The sequence below is a fragment of the Phaenicophaeus curvirostris genome, chromosome 5 (genome assembly GCF_032191515.1).
Source record: "Phaenicophaeus curvirostris isolate KB17595 chromosome 5, BPBGC_Pcur_1.0, whole genome shotgun sequence".
NCBI classification, from domain to species: Eukaryota; Metazoa; Chordata; class Aves; order Cuculiformes; family Cuculidae; genus Phaenicophaeus; species Phaenicophaeus curvirostris.
In genome coordinates this window covers 42,140,677-42,161,740 of record NC_091396.1, presented here as the reverse complement: position 1 = coordinate 42,161,740, position 21,064 = coordinate 42,140,677, and the positions used below count along the sequence as shown (strand labels likewise).

Genomic DNA, 21,064 nt, shown 5'->3' with positions numbered 1-21,064 from the left:
CCGGGAGTCCCGGGAGCGGGCAGGGCACGGGAAAGCCCCCCGGAGCAGGCCGGCACAGGGCAAGTAGGGAAATACCGCGGGGAGCCCGGCACCTCCCCCCGCACCGCCCCGGGAGGGCTGGGCCGGGCCGCCGCCCCTCCCTGCCGCCGCCCGCGGCGCCGAGCGGGACGGGACCCGTCGGTCGGGCTTTGAGTGGCTGGAAATTCCCGTGGCCGGCGGCTCCTCCCCCACAGAAATCCCCAGGCCGGGCGGTAAAAGCGCCGCCGCCGCCGCCGCCGCCGTTCAGTCGCTGGCCCCCGCCATGCTCGGCGCCCGCCGCCCCGCTGCCCCGCCGGCCATGGACGGGCCGGAGCGAGCCAAGAAGGACCGCCACGTCCCGCCCGACGACCGCCACGACAGCGGGCTGGACTCCATGAAGGAGGAGGAGTACCAGCAGCTGGTGAGGGAGCTGGAGGACATTCGCCTGCAGCCCCGCGAGCCGCCCGCCTGGGCGCAGCAGCTCACGGAGGACGGGGACACGTAAGTGGAGGCGCCGGGACGGGAGGGACGGACGGAGGGACAGACGGACGGAGGGTGGGGGGGAGGGAGGGAGGGAGGGAGGTCGGAAAGTCCCTGGAGCGGCGCCAGCGCGGGCGGCTCCGTGGCGGCGGAAAGCCCCGACCGCCCCGCCTTGCGACACCCGCCCGGGGGGAACGGGGGGGCTCGCAGCGGGGGCTCCCCGGGGGCTTTAACGTGGGGTCTTGGGGCTCAAAACGTAAAGGTCCCCGGGGGCTCGAAATGTGGGTCTTCCTGGGAGCTTTAACGTGGGCTCTCCGGGGGCTCAAAATGTGGGGTCTTGGGGCTCAAAACATAAAGGTTCCCGGGGGCTCGAAATGTGGGGGTTTGGGGCTCAAAGTGTGGGTCTTCCTGGGAGCTTTAACGTGGGCTCCTCGGGGGCTCAAAATGTGGGGTCTTGGGGCTCAAAGTATGGGGCTCCCCGGGGGCTCAAAACGTGGGGTCTTGGGGCTCAAAGCGTGAGGCTCCCCGGGGGCTTTAATGTGAGGTCTTGAGGCTCGAAACGTGATGACTTGGGCTTTAAAGTGTGGGGCTCCCCGGGGGCTTTAACGTGGGCTCCCCGGGGACTCAAAACGTGGGGTCTTGGGGTTTGAAATGTGGGGTGTTGGGGCTCAAAGTGTGGGGCTCCCCATGGGCTTTAACGTGGGCTCCCCAGGCTTTAACATTGGGTCTTGAGTCTTTAATATGAGATCTCAGAGTTTTAACAAGGGTTGTTTAATTTTTGGTGGTTTGGGGTTTTTTTTCCAGTTTTCTCCACTTGGCGATTATTCACGAGGAAAAAGCCCTGAGCTTGGAGGTGATCCGACAGGCAGCTGGGGACCATGCTTTTCTGAATTTCCAGAACAACCTCAGCCAGGTATTTTCACCTCCACAGCCCCAAATCCGGGTCAGCCCCCACCACCCATACAAAAGCACTCTGGGGAATTCCCCCAAAAAAGTCCTTTGTAAAATTTGTTTCAACTGATGGATGTTAAATCCAAGCCTGCGTTCAGGAAAGTCCCCAGCTGGCTGCTGCTGGCATTATACAACACTTCCTCTTGCCCAAGAGTGGCATTTAGCGCCTACGTTTTTCAAATATGATGCAATGGGTTACATCCCTCTTTACTGGGATGTTAATGATACCCTTTGTATGGACTGACTGTTCACTATCCACAGAGCCCCAAGTTCATCACTTCCAGAATAATGGGCAACTATACAATATGTTGAGAAGCATAAAGAACTGAGTTTATGGGGTGTGTTTTTAACTGGGAGCCCAAATTGCAAAGTGATCAAGGGATCTGTTGGTTCAGATGTTGCTACTGAGTTTGCAGTGTACCTTACACGTCTGCCTTTTATTTTTTGCCTGCAGACTCCTCTTCACCTGGCAGTAATTACCAATCAACCTGAAATTGCTGAACATCTTCTGAAGGCTGGATGTGACCTGGAAATCAGGGATTTCCGAGGAAACACCCCTTTGCACATTGCCTGCCAGCAAGGCTCTCTCAGGAGCGTCAGTGTCCTCACACAGTACTGCCAGCCACACCACCTCCTCGCTGTCCTTCAGGCGACCAACTACAACGGTACGGCCACACCACTGTGCATCAGCGTCCGTGTGCTGTATGGAGGGTAGGGTTGATGGCCCATAGTGCTCAAAGATCTCTGGAGAGGTGGAGAAGGATCGTTATGCCCATTTGAGAGCTGAGCCCAAAGCACACATCAGTGTCTGCCTTCTGAGAAAGTCACTGTCTTGTAGGCCTCCTCACTCCTGATTGTTGGTTCTCATGGTTTTGAATTCTGCAATTTTATTGAGTACTTCTGCAGTGCTGGGTTTTTGGGTTTCTTTGGTTGCTTTGGTTTTTTTTTTGCAGTCAAACACTGGAATAAATATTTCCAAAATCCAGCCCTGTTATTCATACTTACTGGAAGCTGGAAAGCTTTTGTCATGGATTAATTGCAAGCTTAGCTCTTGTCCTGTCCTATCTTCTGGTCTTTAATGGAATGATAGGGCATTAGGTTAGACCTACTCAAGTTTTCCCTTCATTTACGTTTTGCAGGGCATACGTGTCTCCATTTGGCATCTATTCAAGGATACCTGGCTATTGTTGAATACTTACTGTCTTTGGGAGCAGATGTAAATGCTCAGGTACGTAATGTATACTGTGAATTTAACTGAGCGGAACTGTGTAGTCATAAGAATCAACAGGTCTGGCACTGACTTTGGCTCTCCTAATTTGACAAACCTTATGTTATTTCCACTCAGGAGCCATGCAATGGCAGAACAGCACTACATTTGGCTGTTGACCTGCAGAACTCGGACCTGGTGTCGCTTCTGGTGAAACATGGGGCGGATGTGAACAAAGTGACCTACCAGGGCTATTCCCCCTATCAGCTCACATGGGGAAGAGACAATTCCAGCATACAGGAACAGCTGAAGCAGCTGACCACAGCTGACCTGCAGATGTTGCCAGAAAGTGAAGACGATGAGAGCAGTGAATCGGAGCCTGAATTCACAGAGGATGAAGTAAGTGACTATTTGCACCTTTTCAAGAGAAAGGGAAAGTCCTTCCCCTTGTAGGTTTGTTTTTTTTTTTTTTTATGATGCCGCTCTGATGACATGATCTATTGACCTCTTAACTATATCTTGGATCTAAATAGCCCATGAAGTAAGGTTACATTATCAGCTGTTAACAAGATGGCAGACTGGGCAAGCATATAAACAGAATAAATTTAAGAATAAAACATAAAACATAACATGAGGGAATGGAGGTTAACTTAACACAATATGGTTCTCTGAGCACTGTACTGTTGCTGACATCTACAGAACTTTGTGAGATTAAGTTAGCAGGTGGCTTCCTCCTCTGCAGCATATTTTTTCTAACATGGTCATTGCTGTTAAATGGCAAATGCAAGCATTTTGTTATAGACTTTTTATACGCTAGTGAAGTCAGGGCATGCAGAATTTGGCAGTTCTCCCAGAGTGGATATGATACTCACAGCAACAGTTTTGCATTAACAGCTTTTTGTTTTTTCTTGCAGCTTATATATGATGACTGCCTTATTGGAGGACGACAGCTGGCATTTTAAAGCAGAGCTTTCTGTGAGAAGAAGTGACTGTGTACATGTGTATAGAAAAAGGACTGACTTTCTTAATTTAAAAAGGAAGTCACAATGCAGAGGGAGGAAACAGGATGGAAATACTGCACAGTCTGGCAAGGACCACGTTGCTGTAACAGGACAGTTCCAGATTCTGTTGTGTGTTTAAATACAGGATTGAGATGTGTAACCAGTACAGATCTGTGATTGCTCACACCACCTGATAAAGAGCCACATAGTCTTCTCAACCCTGCGGAGTTAACAGACTACACATCCAACCTTCTAGTTATGGAGAGCTATCTTGTGGCATCAAGTACCATGAGGAACACATCCTGTTATGGCAAGGCAGGCTCATACCATACCAACACCCCATCTTCTTGGAGACTGGGTGTTAGTTTGTGTTGGGCTGCTGGCACGCCCTGGCCCTGCTGACCGACCTCAGCTGCTCTCGTGGGGTGTCCCAGGCAGAGTCCTCAAACCAAGGGACTGCTGGCCTCCTGGCTGTTAGGAGGAAGTAGCAATAATGTTAACTGCGGGCATTGGAAACTGTGTGTTTCACACCATGTGTGTCATAATTGCTGTATGTTTTAGCAATTGTATATTGTGTAAATACTGTACATTTTTTGTTTATAATTATTTTGGTATATGTGAGATGTGTATTTATTAAAAAAACCAGATTACTCTGTACCTGGTCTGTGAAGTGATTCACTGCCTGCCTCCGCGGCCTGAGGTACCTGGGAATCCACTGGGACTGCTTTTTAAGAAACATTTAACACCTGGTAGACCAATAGGGTCACAGGCTCAGGGGTTTTAGGTGGTTTGCCTCGGCAGCAGTAAGACATCTAAGGAACCAGCAGCACTCTGCTGCAGCTAATTTTGGAAGCAGATGTAGGTGGTGTTTCCTGTGCCCTTTGCAGCAGGTGGGTTAGGGGCTGGGATTCCCCCTCCTGTCACCCAGGCATCAGGCTGCCTGGCTGCTAGAGCGGGGTTTTTGAGGCCATCGGGCAGCACCTACCCACCCACCCTCATGGCACCTTTTGTTCCACGTCCAAAGCTCAGCAGCTCTGGCTGGGGGAGGCTGGAGGTTTCCAAGGCCGCCTCACACCCACCCGCCTCTTGTTTATCACGTGGCTGGGCTCCAGTTTGAACTTGGACACCTCTGGATTTTCCAAAGGGGATTTCCACGGGAAGAGGGAGCACACGCCCAGGAACACGTGCTGCTGCCTTCTACCTCTGCAATTCAGGCGTGGGGCCTCCCTAGTCCCTGTTGTGGGAGCTACAGTTCTAGTCTTAATTCACAGCAGCGAAGGATGTGGTTTGAACCCACTTCAGTTATTCCTGCATGTTTCTCTCTAGCATTCAGGCAGATAAAATCACTTTGCTCAAATCCTCAGCTGCATGGGATCATATGGTGGCAGCATATTTGCAGTGCAGGACTAAGTTTAGCCACAGATTTTAGCCCACGTAAAGGATACGTTGCATGAAGGGTGACCATGCCCTGTTCCTTCTGTGCCCTAACCCTCAGGGTGCGGCAGCGCTGTTGACGCAGGACCCAGCTCTGCCAAGAGTGTTGGCCAGGGCACTTCTGTGCTGCTGGCACCCAGCCTGGCTCAGGCTGCTGGGGAAGGCTGTGGCTCCAGGTTGCACAGGGACACCCTTTCCTTTTTCTGCCATGCTCTTCCCCAGGGGTTCCTGACACAGAACCTGATCTAAGGAGGGCTCTCTGCTATGAGGAAGAGCAGCACAGCTGGCTGGGTACTTCCTAATTTGCATGAGAGCCAAAGGCCATTGTGGAAAGGATTATATAAAATTGTCATCCTGAGTCATTTTCATTTCCCTTCCACTCTCATTGTATGAGCATAGCTCAAGTGTATGCACTGAAACTTCCTTCTGACAGCCAGGGTCATACTTACGTTGCAAACCTGCAAAATTTTCCAGGTGTGGGGTTGGGTGAGAATCTGCCAAACCCTTCTATTTCTTGGGGATTCACCCTACGTTCCAAACAACTGCTAAACTTGAGCTAGGGATGGGGACTGGGGGAGGGAGGCATCAACCTGCTGCTACAGATTTTTCATCAGCAAAGAATCCCAGGTCACTTTCAGCCTTTCTTGACTAAACAGGACATTGCCAAGGCTGGAAACAGAAAAGGCAACATTCCTTTCCTTAGCTACACTTCATTCTCCCCCTTGCAAAACAGGGGCTGGAAATACTGTTGAGGCCCTGCAGAGGCATTCATCAGCTATAAATATCAGTGTTCTGGAAGTGCTTGGGTACATGGCTGGACCTGGTATGCAAATATTTGAATAGATACCATCTGAATGCAAATACTTTTATTCAAAGGCCAGAGGGAGTGAGGAAAGTTGCAGTTATCAGTAGTACCAGGTTGGTCAAGTAGTTTCGAGGCAGCGGTAAGTTCTCTGCTGCCTGTTACAACATTTAGACAAACTGTATCTTAGGAAGGTGCTGCTATAATCTTGCAAGAATTCTGTAGTGACTTAATAAATTAAGCAAATGCTTACTGTACAAGGAAGTTTTGCAGCTAAAGAAATCATTGCCCAGCTAGTGCATGCTGGGTATGCTACTGTTTGCCTCCACCAGTCATGCAAAAGTAACCAGGTATCGTATGCAAAGGAACCGCATGTAAAGCAAGTAGGACAGAGATTAATGTGAGAATGTGTTAGCAAAATAGTTTGGGGCATGTTGTGTATATGTGCGTAGCTGTCATGGGCTGTCTGGTGCAGAGCTTTGTCTGTTCACTTCATGACATAATGAGATTGTCTACTGCAGGCCACCCCCTTGCACCTTCCGTTTCAAACTCTTGCCCCTGACTGCTGTGTGCCCACCCTATCTCCAGCATTTTCACACCTATGGCATTAGCTTTTCCTGAATGGTTTTGGTGATAAGTTGCATTCATGGTACCTTCTTGGCACTCTGGCAGATAAGTTGTATGGTTCCGTTTGTAGGACTTGGAGCAAGAACTCCTTACACATTTATTCTGCCAGCATCACTTTTTCCTTATTCAGTCGCCACAGCTGCTATTAGCAGCTAGCTTCCTCTTGCTTGTCCTCCAATCAGTGCTTCCCTGCACTAGCCCAGGGTTCAAAATTCGCTCCCAGAGCCTTCGCCACAGCTTGGAACTTCAAGAGCAGCCCCACTGCTACAGATCAAGGTTCTGTGAAGTTCAGCTTTAGCTTCCTGACTCTGATCCTCTCCCTATTAGCCTCCTGCTTTTCCTTAGCTCTGTGTGCTCTGCTCTTACTGCCCTTGGCACCCATATCTGCTTTTGCCTGCTCTTTTCTCCTTTCCAGTGCAAGCACCTTTCCACAGGTTCCCCTTCCCTCTTCTGCAACACCAGCTCACCAGGAAACTCATTCATTCGTCATGACACTGCACAGCATGAGGCTGCATTTTTGTTTCCAGACTTTCCCTGCTGCCCATTATTGTAAATTTCTTTGATAATCCCACAGGGATATTCCCATACTTCCTCATATTGCGCACAAATAACTGAATTCCTCATTTCCTCCCACACCCTCCACTTCTTCCTTGCACTCAGCTCCTTGCCTATGTGCCCTGCATCCATCTGGTGGGCATACTTACCTGCCTGCCCCGGTGGGACTCGATGCACCAGAAGGCAATGAGACCACCAGGACACTTAATCTCCTCCAAAAATGGCAGCCCCACTGTTGCTGGCAGCTTCAGTTCAGACTTGGGTGAGCAAGATGGTTGAGTGAGAAAAGACATTGTGAACTTGGAGGAGGAGGAGGACAGGAATCATTTGTGACTTGTTTTAACAGAAAATCTTCAGTGATGGTGGACTCTGGGACAGGCAGGGGCTCAGCACAGATAATTTTTCTGCCAAAGCAGAGCTGTGGAAATAATTAAGTATCTGGTTGTTCCTAGATGAAAGAATTGCATAACCCCATCCTCACTGAAGTGGAGGGGGATGGAGGAAGGACTTTTTCAGCATTGCCTTGCCCCTAGCAATGGAACTTTGCTGGAGATCAAGAGCTGTGCAGGTTCCCAAGGGATGAGGGTGCAGGGAAGTCCTGTCCTCTCATGCCAGCCGGAACAGCACATGCCACTGGGATGGCACAGCCTCCCATCTCCAGCAAGCGCCTATCACTCTGGCACCTCTCACTTCCCATCCCGTCAGACAGCTCTCTGAAGCATTAACATCAGGGCCAAAAGGCTCCTTTTAAACACTGACACATTCATCATTAGGCCACAATGTAAGAACCCAAAGTCCAGAGGGGCTGAGGCAGAAACTCCCCCAACACCATGGAGGTTTGACTGCCTTCCCTCCCCTTGCTCCAGCACTCTGATTTTCCAAGGACCATCTCCCTGCCCAGTTTTCCAAACAGGACTTTCCAGTCCCTGTCAGAAGAGAGCTGGGGTTTCCTCCACTCATTCCTTTCTTCAGTTTTATCCTTTACAGCAGTCCCAAGTGGCTTCATTGTACCTCCAACAGCAGCAGGAATACAGCCTCCTGCCTGCTCACCATCAGCCCCAGGGGCTTCCCTGCTCCAAAGGAACAGCCCTGCACCCCTTTAATTGAAGTCCTTTTTCCCATTCCCAGGTTTAGCTAAATCACATTCATCTTCTGCACGTCTTTCAAGGGAAGCTCTCATCCCTCCAGCTGAAAGCAAAATATGAGCAAAGTGCTCATATTTTTACAATATATGCAAAGTGCTGCAAGAAAGAACCTTAAAATGCAACTATTTTTAATATGCATGTACTCCATGAAAGGCACGCTGCTGCTGTTTCACTGCAATATTTAACTCGGTTAATTATTACCCCTGGATTTTAGTAGCTCGGAGTAGGGAGTTTCCCAAGGCCCTACGGAAGATCTCTGTGAGCACTTCTGCTCCACTTCAGCAACACTCCTTGTTTGTGCCAGGGAGTGCCCAGGGCTCCAGCGAGACGCAGCCCCCCCGACCAGCACTGACTGGTGTTATAAGCAAGCCTGTTGTGTTCCCTCATGCTGTGTGGGAGGACCTGCATGGTGTTTTTCCTCTCTGTGTGTCTCAGGCAAAGCTCTGTATGCGTGCTGAGCTGAGAAGGACCAAGAGTCAGTAAGGACTGTGCAGTACACAGAATGAGGCGATGCTCTTCGTTCATTTTTTTCTAAGTGGATGGGTTTCCATTCCAGTATGCATCAAGGCTGATGTTTCTGGATTTTACCTAAAAACTTAGATCTGACTCCTGGCAGCAGCTTCTCTGAGATGTTTTGCCTCAGCAGTCGAACAAGCCAGCCCTCCCAGACGCTGCATGGACGCTCCTTACCTCAGCTGTGCCAAGTGTGGCATGGGGAAAAAACCTCCTAAGAAAGGGGATTCGCACCATCCCCTTGCCCCAAGCACACTTGACCTCCACCTCCTCTCGAGCAGCTTATGAAACTTCCTGAGTTGTAGTAAAACGTAGGATCATAGAATCATCCAGTTCCACACCCCCTGCCATGGGCAGGGACACCTCCCACCGGACCAGGCTGCCCAAGGCCCCATCCAACCTGGCCTTGAACACCTCCAGGGATGGGGCAGCCACAGCTTCCTTGGGCAACCTGTTCCCGTGCCTCACCACTCCCATAGTGAAGAAATTCTTCCTCATGTCCAGGATTCTTCCTTATGCCTAACATTGCCTGTCTGTCCATCTACCCCAGACCTCTCCATGCTCCCATCCTTGCAGCCCTGACCCTCAGCAGCAGCAGACTGAAATGCATGGTGCTAAGCTGCTGGACTCCCCCATCGTGGCAACAGAAAGCTCACTAACTACCATGTCTCCTGTCTTGACAGTTCCTCTTGCACAACAGAGCTCAAATGTGTGAAAACTGAAATAATTATGTTTAAATGGGGTTAGTTGGCAGCAGTGCAGGAGACTGGCAGGCTTTGTCTGCGGTTAGCCAGATTTAAACAGGCAATCAAATAGCATGAGCGCATGTTCAGCAACTATGAAACGGCAAGAAGGCAGAGGGGAAAAGGGCAGTAGTGCCACTGGGGTGTAAAAGCTAGGTGAGACACCACTGGCAGCAGACATGGGGCCAGCAGGTGCTCTGGGGAACCTCTTCCTAAAAACAGCCATACTGAGGGGTAGAAAACAAGAGGTCCGAGCTGCATCCATGCACTGCACAAAATTAAAGAGTATCTCAGTAGAGCACATGGAAGCTCTGTGCCACAAGTAGGATCACAGGCATTTCTCACAAAGACTTGTGCAGAAGGTGTGAGCCCAGTTGCACTGCAGCATGACAGGAATTAGTGCCAATAACTCCAAATTTTCTGCTTTGAATTTAAGAACAAGTGGAATAATTAAAAATAGGGTTATTTTTTTCCATTTTGCAGAGCAGAGGTTTTGCTCTGCTTTGTTTCAGTTAGAAAGAATGTATTGTTTAAAAACAATTGTATGATTAAAATCATGTTGAGAACTTCCCAACAGAAAAAGATTACTTCTGCAGACTAAGAAAACAAGAAATCATTTCATTGTTTTTCTTCCTCATTGGAAAGTTTAGGTGTTGGTTTTCTCATTCACCTAAAAACTTTTTTTCTCCTAAGCTTCTGCAGTTACAACATAGCAGAATTTCCTGTCCTATTTTTCTCCTAAGTCATATGAACTGGTCATACCTCCAACTTGGGGCTTACCATGCCAGCCTCCAAATGTGAATCCAATTGCCATCCATATAATAGTTATTAAACTTGTGCTTCTACAGGGGCAAGTTTTCAGTTAGCCTTACAGCTTAGCAGCCTTCCATCGGGTCTGCTTGGTTGCCTCTTTCCATCACAGTATCCACCCCCCCCCACATATACCCTATTTCTTCTATTCATTGACTCCATCTTTTGGCTGCTCTAAATACACCACAAAGAAAACTCAGCTCATGGGAGGTAATGTTTTCAAAACTGATTCTGAGGGCACCCTTGTGATGAAAGTTTTGGTGCTGCACTTCAATCCATGGCAAGTGTACAGCTTCTGACAGGTAAACCAATGCTGCTTCTGGCTGCAAACACTGTCCTGCTGCTGGACATTTTGCCCATGACTTAGACCATATCTGGAGACTCATTCAACCCAAGGCATGAAGCCAACACATATGGCTCAGGGAGCATTAGGTATTTCCCATGCAAATGCTTTCATTCAGCAATAAAGCAAACAGTTCAGTGTGTTCTCTTCCTGGAGGCAAGTCCCTTGCACTGTAAGCACGTTCATCATTAAATGTCACTGTACATGGCTTCTTACCATCACCAGAAGAAAAATGTTATCTCTGCAGCCATTCCAGTTCACTGAGTTTATTCCTGGGTCCTTGAATGCTGTGAACAGAAATGACATATTCCTTGTAAGTAGGGGATAAAAACAGCTCTATGTGGCCTTATTAACCATTTTGCTTGACGCACATGGAATATCATCTTAATCTCCAATCCCCTGAGTACCTGAGTCCTGTCTCTGAGGACTGCAAAGATAATTTGGGAGCAGCCTCCCTTTACAAACTGGCAAGCCTCCCACCCGAGCCAGAGTGCACAGGCAAACACTGCATCAGTGAAGCTGCTGCTGCTGCACAGGGTGCTAGCGCAGCACAAGTGATCCCGTCTCTCGGTGTCCCTTCCTCAACGGCTGCTCACTGGCACCACAGAAAGAGCTTGTGCCCCATGCTGGATCTGACCCTGGCTCAGGGCAGAGGTGAAGAAGGATGCAGCGTTGCTGGGCTCCATTGCAAAGGGGCCTCTAAGAGTGAACTAAAAGGCAAGTGTCACCTAATGATAGGGCAGACTTTTTTTATCATGTTTCATTATCACTTAGCCTGAAAAGCAGTACAAAGCAGTTGCTGTTTGCTCCTGGTGGCAGCTGAGTCCCTGTCCAGGGCTGGTGATCCCATCCCTGCAGCACTCCTGTGCCTGGCACCCCAAGGCTTGTCCCATTAGCTGTCCGGGACCGGCCTCAGCAAACCACAGGAGGAAGTCAAAGACAAGATGTGCGAGATTGGTGAAACATGCAAAGCGTGGTCCCATTTAACCTCACCAGTCTGGAAATCCAGAGTTCAGGGCATACCTCATTGGTGGATGTAAACAGTCATGACAATCAGAGGAAAGCAAGCTTCAAAATAAGAGCAAGCATTGCAAATTCACCCTTTATTTATAGAGTTAAAGCAAAGAGGCACCATGTGTTTTCAATCTCCACTGAAGGAGCAGGAGTTCACTGTCTCTGAACTGAGCCTCCAAAAGCTCTTCAGAAAGGAAAGTGCAAGCTGGGGCAGCGTGACTGAGCTGCTTTGCATGGGATTTCATTTTACCATTTTTATGAAGCATTGGTGAGAAAAAGAGACAGTGATGGTAAATGCAAATATCTGCAACACTTCAATGCCTCAGCAGGGAACCTGCTTAGGTTTGCAGTCCCTGAGCAGAGGGATAAATGAGCTGTATGGTTGTGACATGAATTACATGGATCTCACTACAATAACTGACTCCTCCTGCCTGGGAACTAAGTCCCTTTATTCCATCAACATCAAGTGGGTTGTTTTTTTTTTTTGGCTCATACTCAGACAGAATTGAAATATTTACTTAAGATCCACTCTTAAAAGTGAGAGCTCAGATGCACAGCTGCCTTTGGCATTACAAGAAATGTAGAAGAAAGAGGAAATTATTTGAACTGTGTGCATGCGGCATAAACTGCGTTAAGCTGCAGATGGGATGAGTCTTCTCAGTTGTAGTGCAGCAGCTACATTGATGTGTCTCTCCCTCTTACTGCTGACAGCTAAATTATTTCTTGCACAGCTGTAGTCATGAACTTTCTCTTGCATAAACCCAGAGCACCTCCCTTTTTCTAACTGCCAGCCTGCCAGGCCCTCTGTCCCTGCACAGCACCTCACAGATCTCATGCGAAATATCAGAGGCGTTGTTGGCACAGTTTTGAGAGTCCCCAGGAGGGGCCTCCGTGAGAGCTGTGTGCTTCCAGCATTTGCCAAGTGGGGCTGCTGCAGATGTCCCAGGAGAAAATCTCCCTGCAAGAAGCCAGGACAGAACAGGCTGATCAATATGAAAGGAATGAGGGAAGGGAAGGAAATGTTTTTGCTAGCAAACAGCCAGAAATTTAAATTAGGAATTGCAATAACAGCAGTGAGCCTGACCGAATGTCAAAAGTGAGCCTCTCAAAATACATGTAGTATGAATGTTCTAAGTCCCCACTGCAGAAAATTGAGGTATAGATAGTCGGTGGTTTATGCTGCAGCACAGGAGGCCTCAGCCTGCTTCTTAACAGCACCTAGCATAACGAGAAAGTAAAGCATAACAAGAAAGTAAACCACAACATCTCCTTAAAAGCACCTTCAGGTAACAACAGTGGCATGGGCTGGCAAAGGCTGGAGCTGGCTCCATCTCTGTCACTCACTCTGTGTGTGTGACTGGGTCAAGGCCACTGCCACTCCATGCAGCTTTGATGCTCCTTGCCCAGGCAGACTGCCCATGCAGCTTAGGGCACTGCAAACCAGCAGATGTAAAATGCTGCTGTAGGACATGGAGTCACAACCTGTACCAGGCTTGCAGTCCGCAGCATCTTTGCCCCAGCTTTGGGCTGTAAGCTCCCCCAGGGCAGGGACGCTTTTAAATAGGTGTTTGCTGAGCTCCCTGAAGAGTATGTGCTGCCAGCCCTCTCCTCTGCAGAGCCACAAGGAATACGAACTGGTAAAACCAGCACCTACAGTGTTAAAGCAGTTGGTGCTTGAAGCTGCAGAAGAACCCACTGTGATGTCTGTTGCAACAGCCGAAATCTGGGCTGTTGCCTGTGCACTGGGCTTCCTTTGGGTGCTTTAGGCTCTACTAAATGAGCAGACTTCCATACACGGTATGCAGTAAGGTAAGGTAAAAGGCTGTGAACTCCAGTAACTAGAGCTACATGGAAATTCAGGAGGATTTCTTGCTGTGTGAGAACCTTGTGGTGCCAGCAGGTTTTACTTTTTCTCAGCCCTCCTGGCAGAGACACTCTATGCAAATGCTGTTCTCTAGGCTTTCACACACAGGACTTTCAAAAGGTTCATGCTCTTCAGAAAAAAAATTATAGGATCAGATTTTCCTACGGCCCCTCAAGTCATTTTATTAATCACCAGGACCATTCTCAAACGTCTTTCGAGATTGAGAAATTCCACTTAATCACAGCTCTGCCCTGCTGCCACCTTCTCAGCATCAGATGGAGAAATGATGTGCAGACCTTAGTCACACTAACACTGCTTTAAGGCTGAGCTGGGGAATGGGACGTGAATCATCTTTGCCTTTTCTTTCTTTTAAGGGAAAAAATGAAGGCAACCGCTGCTCTGAGAGTAAAACGCATAAAGCAGTGACAGGTCTTCCTGTTTCCTTCCCATCTCTGGTGCCTGCTGTGTGCTCCTTCCCTGCACTTAACTGTGTCTACTGAAAAAGCCTCTCTCTGTGTCAAGCTGCTCCTTGGAGATTTGTTTACCACATCTCAGCAAGTGCGAAGCCATACAGAGCTGTTTTCCAGGACCCGCTGGTAGAGTGAATCGCAGGATATTTTCCAAACAAGCTAGTTCCTCCTTACAGAGGACTTTTCTGTGCCTACAGATGCATAAGGTCAGTAGGGTGTGGTGCTGGGAGATAGAAGACCAGCTCCTTTGGAAAGGCCTAAGCGTGGCAATGATAGGTATTGCATTGCCTTTTATAATCCTGCCTGCTTGCTGATGTCCACTGAGCTTGTCAGGTGCCTGGGACTGGGAGCAAGACGCTGCCTACGCAAGCAAAGGGGAATGCCAAGGCCAGAGGTGCAGCTCCAGCCTCAGGCTGGCCAGCCCAGCAGGGAGAAGGAGATGAATCATGATCAGAGGTCATGGCAGAGCTGTGCTGTGAAAAGGGCTCTCTATGGCCTCTCCTTTCACCCCCCTGATCTGAGGCATTCAGAAAGGAGTGAACCCATGGATAGCACAAGGCTTTGCAAACTGTCCCTTTCTTGTAGCGTGTTAATCGAATGAGGCGGCTTCTGAAGCACTGTAATACCAGGTAGCAGAAACCCTCCCTGCACAGCAGGAGTGAAGATGGGGGGAAACAGCCGGAATATTTTTGCTCTCTTTATCTTCTCCTGGAAAATGCATAGCCATAACTCCCCATGGATGTAGATGCTCAGGAAAGGAACAAATACCTTGTTAGAAGAATGTAGCATTTTTATCTAGATGTCCTTTAAGCAAGGCTTAGGCAACACAGAGCTAAGGAGCTGGGAGATGAACTCCATGTTAACTCTCCCTCCACCAGTTCAGCCTGCTCCTGCGGGCTAAATCATAAGACCTTCTGGTGCAGGCAGCCCAGCACATCAGCCATGGCTCCGTGACAAAACAACCAGGAGCTCCAGCCCTCACATCTGCAGCCAGCAGCCGGGCACACTACAGTGCCTGCCTTGGCAAGCTGTCTGAAAGGGCTGGGTCCCAGCAGTAGGATTGGGCTCTGTGGCAAGGAAAAGCCTGCAACTCATTGCAAGCAGGCTGGGTATTGGTTTGCTGCAAAAAAAAAAGACCAAAACCACCCAGGTCATTGCTAAGGAAAAATCCCAGCAAGCTGCTTGGGTAGGCAGGGGTTGCCCTATTTCTGTTGGGGTTTCCTGGCCTGAAATAAAGGTGCTTGTGTTGAGAGAAGCTGTGTGCGTGTGGCAAGCTCGGTCGGTTGCACATGTGGGATCTCCAAGGCATAAGGGGATGATATGTGCAGGATAGCCGGGGCACTTCAGCTGCATTTGTGCAATTGAGAGTCCAGGATTTCTAAACCGTGGGGTGACCGGTCACAGCTGCTCTCCTGCCAGGGTTGCTCGATGTCAGCCAGCCAAAGTCCACAGCTTTAGCACAGGGAAAATTTCCAAGGCTGAAAAGTGAGCATGTCCAGGGAGAATGCAGACACAGGGTGACTGGTTTGTGCTTAGTCGATCTCCTTCAGGTGGACCTCTGGAGGTCATAGGAATCCTCCTCTGCAGACCACTTGCCAAGGATGGAGCTGTGCACTGGCCCATTGGCCCTTTCCACATGCCCACATACACATGCCAGCAAACTATAAGCATTCCTGGCTGGTCTGAGTCCTGGTTTGGACAGAAATTTGCCATAAATTCAGCAGCTAGGGCTGCACGTTGCGTAGCTTCTTACTGATTTTGGTACAGCTTGCTTGTTTTGTTGCCACGATTTTGCAGCCATCCAAACTCAAATGACGTGTAAAGCTGGGAATCCCCCCTGCCTCCAGACTTTTCTATCACCCTAATAAAGTCAAGTCCCTAAACCACAAGCTATCAGCCTAGTTCCAGCTTTCAGCAGGACGCCTGCAGGGTCATGTTCCAGCCACGTAGTAATGACAGTGCCCAGAAACAGACATCCGTCCAGGCTGCAGAGCTTCCTACAAGGAGACACAACTTCCAGAGTTTGCATTTGCTGTTTTGATCCCAATACTTTTTCTCCCAGCCCACTACCACTCTGGAGTTGCCAGTCATGGCCAGTCCTAGCTTCCAACAGCCAGCATTGTGGTCATACTACTGCAGAGTAGGTTTATCAGCTCATCGAACTCTTGTGTTTTGTTTGATTAGATTTAGTGGCTTGGAGGGGATGCACGAGTCTGTTCTTAGAAGCTTCCCCACAGGAAAAGCTTTGTTGGCCACCAGAGACAACTCTGCAGGAAGGTGGTGCCAGCACTTACATAAGCACGGAAGCCCCCGGCAGGCAATTTTGCAACAACATCCTGAGCATCTAGGATGTTGTGACAACTTCCAGAGTTGCTCTTCTCCGTTGGCCCCAGCACGTCTTTCTGGCAGGCGCTGCTGTAGCTGCACATGCTTGCTGAGCGCTTGCACAACGTGAGAATCAAAGCTGTGCTCGGGGCAATGTGAGCTCATGTTTTCTAATACTTCTACTGCAAAACAGAGGCCTCGTCCTCAGAGTTGAGCAAACCTATAGTTTATGCTGGAGATGATCGGCCTTGAGCACACGTGGAGCCATTCTAGGAGGTGGTCATGTTGCTTGCTGCACTGCAATTTATTTGCTAGCCAGGCTATTTCAAGCTGTGTCAGGGACACTGGGTTACCTAAAAAACCCAGCTCATTGAGCAACAGGCGGAGTTTGACACTTAATAAGGTTACCGCAATCCCTGACATAGAGGTCTTTCAGTCTGGTGTGTTGTCTTCAACCATGACCAGCGGTGGAAATGGTGCGATAGAACCTTACCATGGCTTGGGCTCCTAGACAACTAGTAGTGCAGACCTGTGCAGGGAGATGTTTCTGCCTATGTGACCCAGCAGCAGGAGAGTTAAGAGCAGTATAATCCAATCCCAGCTGGAGCTGCTGCTGCCAGGGCTACAGAAGTGCTGTGGAAATACAGAACTGTTACATCCCAGCTTCAGGAAAAACTACTTGTTCTGCAATAGCATAGCAGAAATCAGCACTTGGGCATGGATCCCAAAAAGAGATTTAAGACCATAAATCAGGATGCTGATAGGCTGTGAAAGCCTGCATACAAACCTATTATCTGGAAAGCCTGTGCTCAGCACCTCCCTACTTCCTGCAAAGTGTACAACTCACTAGTGGCTTTCCTCTGCTTGGCCTGGACATCCCCAAGGAGCAGAGCGTCTGCGCAGGTACATGCCTCACCCAAGGACCCTTTGATGCCCATAGCATGCATGGGAGGAAAGGTTGCTAGATCTTCCTCCCCCAGAGAAGTAACCTAATCCCACACTCTTGCACACTCTGCTCCTGATTCTGTGCCACTGCCCTGAATCCCTGGCATTACAGAGGGAGAGGAGGCAGTGCGTCCACTTTTCTTGATCTCTTCTCTCCTGTCCATGGGCTGGGGCCCTTATTCCATGGAGATGAGCCTGGCTGTCCTTGGACTGAGGGGCAAAGAAGCCCATTTCTCAGGTGGGTGCCCTAGCTGGAAGTTTATTATGTTTACCTGAGAGACTGTAAGCTTTGACATTTTTCAGGAGAAAAAGAGAAAGGCTGTGAAAAGGCAGTCCCAGCTGAGTCAAGAGTCTGGGTGTTAAGACAGGCAGGTCTTCAAGCAGATTCTGCACTCAGCGTTTCCAGCTGAGTAGAGGCTCTGTTTATCACAGGCCTGGTTTGTTGTTTCTAGCCTCCTCGTGGAGAACAACACCAGGACCAGGGTTGCTTCAGCCCAAGCTTTGCTGGTGGAAAAGTTAATGACCTCAGTCTGCCTGGCCACTGCGGTACCTGCTTTGCAGCTGGCAGAGATTTGTATGAGCTTTCCTCTAGTTCAGTTTGGACAGAACCAGCCAGGATGTCTTAGATGGGCTAAAATTAACCTATATAATTTTGCCCAAAGCAAATACAGGGAATTGCACTCTGATTACTGCACCAGCCATCTGAGGGGGAACAACCTCTGATGGCAGGGGTGGGTGAATGCAGGGAGACTGAAAAATTCTTCCAGAGCTGGGTCCAGAAAAATTCCTTGTGTGCCACTGCATGCAGGAAACCCCTCCTAGAAATCCACCAGATTACCAGGGAGGGCATCAGCATGCCTTCCTAGCAGCAGGCAAAGAAGCTTTTACTGAGCCCAGAGGAAAGGAGAGGTCAAATTCCTGCAATTTCTGTGTAAAAAGACAGCTAGAGCCCTGAAGGCTTATTGTGGAATGAGCTGAAGAAGATGGTACGACTGCCTACAAACACTTGGGAGCACAGAGCAGGTCAGAGGTAGGAGATGGCTCCCCTCAAGGGAGCAGACAAGGCCACAGGACACCAGGGAAATGAATATTGGACATGCTGGGAGATGGGGCTGCCATGAGAAACTGCCAGACAAAATAGCAACTTGAACTGCAGGTGTCTGCCCTATTGAAATAGAGAAAATTAGAAGAGTCCTTCTCAGCCCTCAAGGAAGCTGGGGAGGCTGAGGTAGGGCACTGGAAAGGATACTAGCTGCTCAATGGAGAAACACAACCTGTTGAACCCGCTGCTCTCACCTTGGGAAATTCCAGCTTCTTTCCACAAATGCAATGTTCCTTTTGCAAACTTGTTTTGGTGGGGTTCCTGCCTACACCCGGGTTGTATAAACAAAACCAGTGCTGAAAGCAAAAGTATCTGTACTGTGCTATATGAAAGATTCCCTGTGCTTCTTATGCGAATCGTGGTGTGACAGCCACCAGTCATTGCCTCAGCAACATGCTCAGTTAAATCTGATCACTTTGAACATGTGCAATGTAAGCAGCACGTACCATCACGTGTGCAGGTACACGGAGAGATGGCTGACTTTTCCAAATCACCTGCTGGCAGATAGGTGTCTTGGTGACTCAGCTCTCATGATCTGCTCTCATGATCTGCTGCTGCTCATCAGGGAGGGTTCCACCAATTCCACTCTAATTAGCTAATCCAGCAAGGCATGTGTTTGACCTGATGTTTCTTCTCTGCTTCATGGATGCTTTATGTCATAGCTGAGCTGTTAGTGCCCTTCTTCCTTCAATTTTCCTTAGAAGGCAGAAAGCTGCGGATTTGTCTTGATGTCACTGTGATGTGCTGCACTGAGCATGAGCAATGCAGAAGAGCTGTGAAAGGAAAGATTCAAACCCCAAAGTGGGAGAAGATCCCACTTTGGGGGAGCAAAAAGCAGTTATCGGTGTGGAATTGCCTTGGGGCACTCAGACAAACCCCAGTTTGGACAGTAACTGTGTAACGTTATTCACAACATCTGTGAGAATCCAGGAAAACTTCTCAGCAGGGGCCAGGGTTGGGGGCAGAAACACAGAAACTTGCAGAAACACTGAGTGATGGGGGAAGGCAATTATCAGGCAACTGAAGCAGATCGGGGCAGAGATACCGATGAAGACATTGCCTGAAATCACTATCCTCAAAGCAAAATTACCCCTGGATCAAGCCCATGCGTTTTCTAGCTGGATGTAGTGGATTTCAGTGCAAGTGGGTGTGCCATGCAGATGCATTTTTTCAGTGTTTGTGCTCAGAAAGTAGAGTGTTTCCTGTGGTAACTTGCAAAGACAAACTCTTGTTCTTGGGTTTGTAAGGAAGATGTTTTTCCCTGCCTCCCAGGGAGAGTCCCTGATGAGACATGCTGGGGAGAAGGCAGGGCTTTCTGGTGGGCTCAGGAGCAGCTGTGAGGATCATCTTTCTGTCCTCACACTCTTCCTTTAGGGGTGCGTGGCTGCTGCAGGAGCAGGGGACAGGCTGCAGCAGTAGAGCTGTGCTTGTGCTTGCACCAAGCCACCCATTTGGCCTGGGCTATGGCTTTCCACAGGTATCGCCCCAGATCCAAGCAAACGTGCCACATGCCTGATGGAAGTCTTATTAAAGTGTTTTTCACTTCCCTAACACAGGCAGGCAGTGTCCTGTCTTCCACTGCTCTTGGGTTCAAGCTGGGACCAAGCTGCCTGGCCAGGGCAAGATGCTCCCACGACTCACCATGAGGTGTCCCCAGGCAGGTGGGGTGAAAATCCTGCACACCACAAGAAGGCACACAAGGTGCCTTATGCCATTTTCTAGTTAATACCAATTTCTCTAGGGTTCTTCTGACCCACTTTCATAATGATTCAAGTAGGAAAGACTGTCAGGGCCTACTGAGTGTACAGACTCAGGGGGCCCCATGCTGATCAGAAGGTCAGTGACAGCCAGTTGTACTCCTCATCCTATTCCCATTTAGAATCATAGAATCACTAGGTTGGAAAGTGATAACTGGATCATCGAGTCATCATTTAACCCCCCTTGTAGCACTCTGCTGCTCTGAAGCACTGCAGGAGCAGTTTTGGTCCATGAGCTGAGGTGCCTTCCCCAAGTGTCACCAGGGGTTTCTCCCTGTCCTGCTGATTGTCTGCCTGAAGGAAGAAACACTTGATGTTTCCAGTGAGCCTGCAAGACTGGAGAAAACAATCAAATGCATCTAAAAGTCAGATTGGTTAGTTAAGAGAAAAGTATGAAAACCAATCCCACAGGAGCTGTGGGATGGACGCATTACAGTACTTATGTCAAAAAGGCACATTCCTCCTGTTTTTTCAGCCAGTTTTGCGTTGCAGTTGAACACAGCAAGAACCCTACATGGTGACAGGAAATCTCCTTTGGCAGATTTTCCCTCTCTTCCTTTTTTCCATGTTTTGTTTTTTTTTTTTTTCCCTTGGTAAGGCAACAGCTGCTTTAAGAGGAAAGCATTGCTCTGGCCTCAGCATCCACTGATTCAGCTTACTCAGCTTCTCCTTAGGGGGATTTCTAGAGGAAGGTAACACTGTGGCTAAACCAGCTTCCCTTCAGCAGCCGGTAAATAATCCCTGACCTCCGGAAGAGAAGCAAATGCACTTACAGCAGGATGAACTCTTTCACACAGTCCATGGTATTGCCTGGTCCCTGTCTGCTGAGAGCATGGGGTGGAGAATCAAGGTTTGGAGCCAAATGTGCTCGTCATAGCCCCTAATTCTCCAGACCCTGTGGCTGACTAATGAAGTTTGAGGGATTTGAAGGGATTTTCCTCTTTGTGAAAAAAACATT

The 21,064-nt window shown here is 49.1% G+C and overlaps 1 protein-coding gene across 1 annotated transcript; it reads left to right on the top strand.

The window, feature by feature from the left end:
- The first annotated feature begins 253 nt into the window (after positions 1–253).
- Positions 254–4,314, top strand: NFKBIA (NFKB inhibitor alpha). Its single transcript, XM_069858450.1, has 6 exons — positions 254–519; positions 1,303–1,411; positions 1,904–2,114; positions 2,589–2,677; positions 2,795–3,055; positions 3,571–4,314. Exons 1-6 carry the CDS (start codon positions 302–304, stop codon positions 3,616–3,618), a joined length of 936 nt encoding a protein of 311 aa, XP_069714551.1. The 5' UTR covers positions 254–301; the 3' UTR covers positions 3,619–4,314.
- The last annotated feature ends 16,750 nt before the right edge of the window (positions 4,315–21,064 follow it).

What these genes read in the sequence shown, in the direction of transcription:
- NFKBIA (XM_069858450.1), top strand. Translation starts at nt 302, where the DNA reads ATGCTCGGCGCCCGCCGCCCCGCTGCCCCGCCGGCCATGGACGGGCCG. An exon ending in GAGCAGATGTAAATGCTCAG is followed by an intron (nt 2,678 to 2,794) that starts GTACGTAATGTA and finishes ATTTCCACTCAG; the next exon opens with GAGCCATGCAATGGCAGAAC. An exon ending in CTGAATTCACAGAGGATGAA is followed by an intron (nt 3,056 to 3,570) that starts GTAAGTGACTAT and finishes TTTTTCTTGCAG; the next exon opens with CTTATATATGATGACTGCCT.